Source organism: Gavialis gangeticus, unplaced genomic scaffold, assembly GCF_001723915.1.
Source record: "Gavialis gangeticus isolate Ggan-Ray unplaced genomic scaffold, GavGan_comp1, whole genome shotgun sequence".
Lineage (NCBI taxonomy): Eukaryota > Metazoa > Chordata > Crocodylia > Gavialidae > Gavialis > Gavialis gangeticus.
Window position 1 is genome coordinate 65,213,814 of NW_017729034.1, and position 6,622 is coordinate 65,220,435.

At 43.1% G+C, this 6,622-nt stretch overlaps 1 protein-coding gene across 1 annotated transcript in view; it reads left to right on the forward strand.

Moving 5' to 3' along the window:
• Positions 1 to 6,622, forward strand: part of CUNH6orf118 (chromosome unknown C6orf118 homolog) — a 55,988-nt gene that overhangs the window by 7,020 nt on the left and 42,346 nt on the right. The window contains 2 exon segments of the mRNA XM_019527671.1: positions 369 to 1,062; positions 4,544 to 4,666. Of these exon segments, the coding sequence (XP_019383216.1) occupies positions 369 to 1,062; positions 4,544 to 4,666 (817 nt within the window).

Sequence of the window (6,622 nt, forward strand, 5' to 3'; positions counted from 1 at the left end):
TGTGTGCATGTGTTACTCTTTACTATAAGTTCATTTCAGAAAGTGGTCTCTGTGAACTAAAAATGATTTTTTTTCATTTAAACATGATGGAAAAATCTGTTTGTTTGCTTTTTCAAATTCAAGACTATTTAAAACCTTTTCTTTCAAAACAGAAAACTGCTTTATCATCATTTCCCTTAAACCACTTTTGAATCGATGAAAAACATCTGATGAAAAACATTTAGTTAAAAAGTGTCTGACCAGCTCTACTTAGAATATGCTGTAATCAAACTAGAACAGGTTAGGTTTGTGTTAAACAGTTCTCTAAAGTAAAATTCAGCTATTTTCCTTTCTTTCCCCTCTACCCTAATCTGTGCTGCAGTGGTCAGTTTTTCCATGGCAGACAGCAAGGAAAGAAGGAGCCTTGCATATCTTTTGGATGGTGTGGAAAAGGCCCACAGAACTGAAGTTCAACTTTACACATCAGGGCACTTAAACCTTGACAAGCTTTATAAGCCCCAAAGGAAATTAAAACAAGGCTACTGGGACAGTGCCAGGAAGACAACACATGTTGTGACTAAAAAAAATCTATTGCCAGCGCAAAGTGAAACAGCCAGGAAGATAAAACACACTTCAGCTGAAGTCTCCTCCAGCGCCACACTGGTTTCAGCATGGTCCAAATCTGCCTCTCCTACTTATAGATGCCCTCAGCCCCGCCTGGGCAGTGTCCCAGTAAATACCTCATTAGTTTCCAGTCCACTGGAAATGCATTCGAAAGATATCAAAAACAAAATACAGGACGGAACTAACAGACTCCGTCTGCCACTTAAAAAAGAAGAGTTAGATGTACCAGAGATGAAGGTGCTGAAACACAGGCCAGTTAAGAACAGCCGACAATGTTTTGCTGAAGTTGCCAAGGACAAATACCAGTTTATGCCTTCATACCTGGCGGGTCTGACTAGAACCGATCAGTTTAACAAGTTTCTATGCTTCCAGAGGGATATTATTGGAAAGCATGATCTGCTAGAGAATGACTTCACCGGGAGCAAAGCGTCAGAGCAGCATGAAAGGAAGTTGGCTAAGGTAAGGAAAAGTGTCTCAATTACTCAATTACCAGAGCAGTGAGGAAAAAGTCCCCAATGTGAGTGATGACAAATCACATTATTGTGATGAGAGAGCCATAGTTTATCTCCAGGGAGGGAAATTAAGATATTCAATTAATAGAAATTAAAGTTGGAAAGGACCTCTTGGTTCTTACTCGGGCAACCAACTAGAATTGTTTCTCAGTGCTAATGGCTAGTTAATACTGCTCTGGCAGGGAAATATGTGGCAATTGGCATGTGAGAGAGTCATTTTTCCAGGGAGCTGGGTCCCTTGATCCTTGCCATGATGGGCAAGGAGAACAAATGTGTTGTTGGCCATGAAGCCACCATAGGTTAATGGCCTGGAAGTATCTATCTATTTGACCATGAATGACATGGGATCTTTCTTTGGAGCCTTGCGTGTTGGCTGAGAGTGGTATTGCTCTTCAGTTCATGCTGTTGTGTCTAAGATTAGTGGCTAACAAATTGATTGCTTTCTATGATTTGCTCTGGGCTATAGCTGTGGAACGTGTGCACAGGATGACTGCAGCTGTGCACTGTAACTCATCTGGAAGAGGAAGAACGTTTGGATGGTGATAGGGCCCCTGGCTTGCATCCAGCCTTCAATGCAGGTTGTCCCTCTCTCCAAAACAGGCTTTGATTAAACATGTCCCATTTCTGCACACATCTGAGAATGAAGCACAGATTCTCTGCTGCAGTACAGAATTTTGTTTGCTCTCTCTTAGACCAAGACAGCTACCAATACATTCCTGTTTGCTCTGTTGCACACAAGTCTGCCAACACTAATTACTGTATTCTTGGGTAAGAGGTTTCAGAGGTCTCTAAGGATTAAAGTCCCCTACTGATAGAGTACTCTAGTGATGGTTCAGTGGGACTTCATACTGCTTAGTTGTTTCTGACCATGGATGCATTGACTCTGAGTTGCTTTTTCCTCCAGTTTTATCCACATGGGTCACCAGGCTGAGGTAAGAGAGCAGTATGGAAAGGAATGAATACTAGCTTTCTAGTAGCTGCCTGATTATAGATAGGCCTGACATTAAGATGTCTAGAAATAGTATTGATGCCTTATTCTGAATGCCAACCTTGCCTGGAACTCTATTATATCAGTTGTATTAAAAAGAACTTTCACTGGCAGGAAAAGGTGGTCACATTGTCAACAGAATAAGTCAGAGACATTACATCATTGTGAATTGGGCACAGCTGTGACTGAAAGAGGTTTGTCATCATTTGAAATGAAGGGCTTACAGGCTATTCATAGTATAAAGGCAATAATAACTCTTCCCATGGCAATAAAACCACAATTCATCCGTTAAAATACATTTTGCATTAAAAATGCTAATATTTCTCTCTGCTTTACCTGTGGTAGATTAGAGCATTATTAGTATCTTTGAGCAAGCTGTGTAACAAAGTTGTTTGTGGAGTTTTAGGAATAAGTTAGCCAAGCACTTGCATGGGATGATTTGGACTGGGATGATCCTTCCAGACCTACTTTTCTATGTACAATTCTATGACAAATGTAAAAAAACCCCGAAAAACCAAAACCAAAAAACCAACAAGAAACAAAAAACGAGTCCCAGAACAAAGTCAGTTATTTTTTGCACCTTTATTTTTTCAGAAACCTTGCTTTAGCTGTACTGAAGTGTATGCTAGCCAGCTGTACAAGCAAACTTTGGTCTTTGATCACATCTGATTTTTTTTCCTTTAAAACTTTATTTATGAGGTGTAAATGTATCATGTTATCATCTGAATATGGATAAGAAGAAATAAGATACAATTAAGGGGGGAGAATGGAGTAGATGACCTGCTAGATCTTTTTCCAACCCTAACATGTAAGATTTGGAGGAGCTATCCATGTCAACAGTCACAAAATATATACTTATAAAGGTTATATTCCTTGGCAATGACTAGCTTATTTTTCCTACTCCCCAGGCTACCTATTTTCTGTAAGGAATGAAATGAGGGATTCTTAGGGCTAGATTCTCAGAACCTGTGAATTGGTTAGATTTGTTGAAGTCATGTAGATGTTTAGGTGGATCAATGGTGATGAAGATGCACCTCCTTTACCACTGGTTCTCTGACAAGACCCCCATTCTTATCTGTCAGATGCATGAGCAGTGAGCTCTCTGCTGCTGCTGCACCCCACTTTCTGGCTGTCTGGGATCCACTACTAGTTAGAGGTATATAGACTTAGCCCAGCATCTGGCCTCAACCTCTATGCATCATACTTTGAAATGTAATAATATGCAAAGGCCTAATGTGCTAGCTTCACTCTGCAGCACTTCCTAAGTTTCCTTTTTAATTTTTCTTTAGCTATCATGATAACACACGTTTTAACTGAGCCTCTGACTGTTGAGCAGGGTTGGGTTCTCTAGGGTATTTTTCACCCTCTGAGCCATACTGTGGGTGTGTCTACATGTGCATTTACGTTGCATTAAATTGCTGCATAGTAAGTTACTGCGTGGTAAGCAGTTTTCTGGGCTGGTGTCTTCGCTTGCAGTTGTTAAAGTGCAGTAATGCTGTGTGTGGACTGACATGGGACTAGCGTCAGTCCCAAGTCAGTCCATATACACAGTGTTACTGTGCAGTAAGACATCTACATGTGCATTACTGTGCAGTAACTAATTGGGTATAAATTTGATACCTCCATGATGCAGGTGTCAAACTTACACCCAAGTTGCCATAAGTTGTCATATTCACTGTGCACTATGGGCATGCATGTGTAGAGGTGTTCCTGTACTGCACAGTAATTTTGGTTCCTGTGCAGCAAACATGCACATGTAGACATGCACTGTGAGTACTTTTGTGGACTGATATCACTGTTTTTGACCTGTGCCATCTAGAACCAAGTGGCAACTACATCCAGGGGTGGACCTGTATAGCTGTACAAGATGATAGCTCTGGTTCCTTGCTGCCCCCAAATGCCCAAGTCCTCTGTGGATCCTAGGCAGCTGTGGCACAGCAGCTGTGCCCCCATATGTCCCATATGGGCAAGGAGAAGGCACAGGAAGGGGGAGCCCATCTACTGCTGCCACTGTCCCCAGCTGACTCTCTGAACCTGACACCTTGCGCATCTGCTGCTTGCAGCCCTTGGCTGGAGTGGGGCAGGAGCAGCTCTGAGGCTCTGGTCACCCCTGGGTCAGGTAGCGGCAGTAGGTGGGTGCCCTGCTAGAGAGGGGAGGGGAGGTGCTACTGAGTGCTGGAGGGCGGGGGTGCTTTGAGCAGGAGGAATTCATACCTGCTTCAGGGACTCCAAAAAGTCCCAGGCTGCTGGTCTATTCATTGTGGAGGGATTGCGGACGGGGGGAGGGGGAGGCAGGGAAAGGCAGCTCTGGGAGCAGGTTCACAGCCACCCGTATAGCATAAATTACAGTCCCTGCACCCCTTCTTTTCAAAATCCTAGATTGCCTATGACAACATCCAACATATGTATGTTGTAGTTCTCAATCCTGGTTTTCCTATAGGATCTCCAGCAAATCTGTGATTGCGATTGGCCCCATTTCAAATACCTGAAAGTCTTCAGGGATGTGTTTGAGGATATTTGCAACAGCTCTTTGATATTTGGTGATATTTTGAAGGAAGTTAAGGTAAGAGACCTCTTGGGGGTTATCACAGCATGATTTGAAGATTCCCTAACCTGCTATTTTACACATGTACTAGTGCTACATCTTATGCACTCCAAATTTCACCAGATTAACTCACATAGCTTTATGCAATCAGTTTGCCTATCGCTTTCTGGATTACCAAGAATGAAGTGATGCTTAAGGGAAACAATTTTCTTCAGGAATGTCCCCTTCTTGACTTCAGTCCACATATTAAACACACCTGTGTTATGCCTTCCTCTGCTCCCAACAACCCCAAAGAAGTTATTGTTTTGCATAAGAACATAAGTTCCCTGTGCTGTGTCAGCGTTGATGGTAGTCTTATATTGAGTTTGGATTATGGTTTGGACTGGGGTGATCCTGCCTTCAGGCAGGGGGTTGGACTAGATGACCTCTGGAGATCTCTTCCAGCCCGACTTCTCTATGATTGTCTCTGAAGTACCATACTGGGTCAGACCAGTGGTTCATCTAGCCCAGTATCCTCTTTCTAGCAGCAACAATAATAGATGATTTAGAGCAGGGCTGTCCAACTTCTAAGGGGCTGAATGTCCTGTAGGCCATACAAGTATGAGCCACAGGCCCCAAAGATGCAAACTGGGTATGTCCCCCTCCCTGCCTTACACTGCACATCCCAGATGCCCCCAACATTTAACTGCTTTTTTCAGCAGGGGCCTGCATGATTGTTGCCTCATTTATTTTCTCTCCAGCCTCTTCCTTTCCATATTGTCAGTGGTGTGAAAACACAGTTTGCCAGTTCACCTACTTGCCTAACAACCCGAGGGGACAAAAGCCTATTTTGCTGTCTTACCATCTCCAACTGTTGCTGTGTACATGGGGAGAGAGCTCACAGAAGGTGCTCCACTGGGGAGGGCAGCCTTCTTGCAGACATCATATGAGTTGGAGATAGGGACTTGAAAATTTATGGCAGTTAACTAGGATGGCCTAGGATGATTTGACAATGCGTGTGGACATACCACCTGTTTATTTCTGAGAAACAGCAGAGCAAACATGACATACAGCATTTACTCTGAAGGAAATGCTGTTCACTGGTGTAAAGTTACTTCTGAGAAACTCAGACATAAAGTTATTTTAGAGGAAGTCAATCTGGTGTATGTATTGTGTCCTCTGCTGTACCAGTTTCACCCCAGAGAAGCCATTTGCTCAATGGAAATGGGCTCTTTTGCCACCTACAGGCCAGGTACATGGCCTCTTATGGATAGCTAGCTTAGGAGAGCTTAGTAAATTTGCTGTGGAGGATAAATTTCTCTGGGGTAAACATGTTGTATGTCTGTACCCAGTATCTCCAGCTTTAATAGGTATAAAACACCTGCCAGTAAGAGGGACTAAAAATTCAGAGTTTCTTGACATCTTTAACTCTGATTGTCCTAGTTCCACATGCAATATACATTTTTTCTTATAATGTTTTTAATACTTCCAATTCATCTTCATTAGATTGCCACTTTCCAGTCCTTTATACATGTCCTTTCTTTTTTTCATACTGGTTGCTGCAGAACAGTTTGTCACTGATATTGAAGGGGTATCATGTATATGTCCTCCATTTTCCCCCTTTTACCTGCCTTCAAGCAGAACTGCCAGTCCCAAAGCTGTGATTTATTTTTTTCCAGATTGTTACTGCTGATTCTGCTGGTGACATCACAAACCTATCCAAGTTGTCCAATGTTTCCATCAGGATTTTATGCAGTTTATACTATTGTAACAGTGCCTCTAAACCAGGAGTGGCCACCCTACCACAAGTGGCATGGACAGCCTCTGCGTATGTCACAAAACAGATTGGGGGGTGGGGAGGGCAGGCAGCACAGTAGGCAGATAGGGCAGGGAGCATAAGACAGAGCAGCAGATTGAGCAGGGAGCACAGGGCAGGAAGCAGAAAAAAGAGCAGCAGATCAGACCAGGAGCACAGGGCAGGAAGCAGAAAACAGA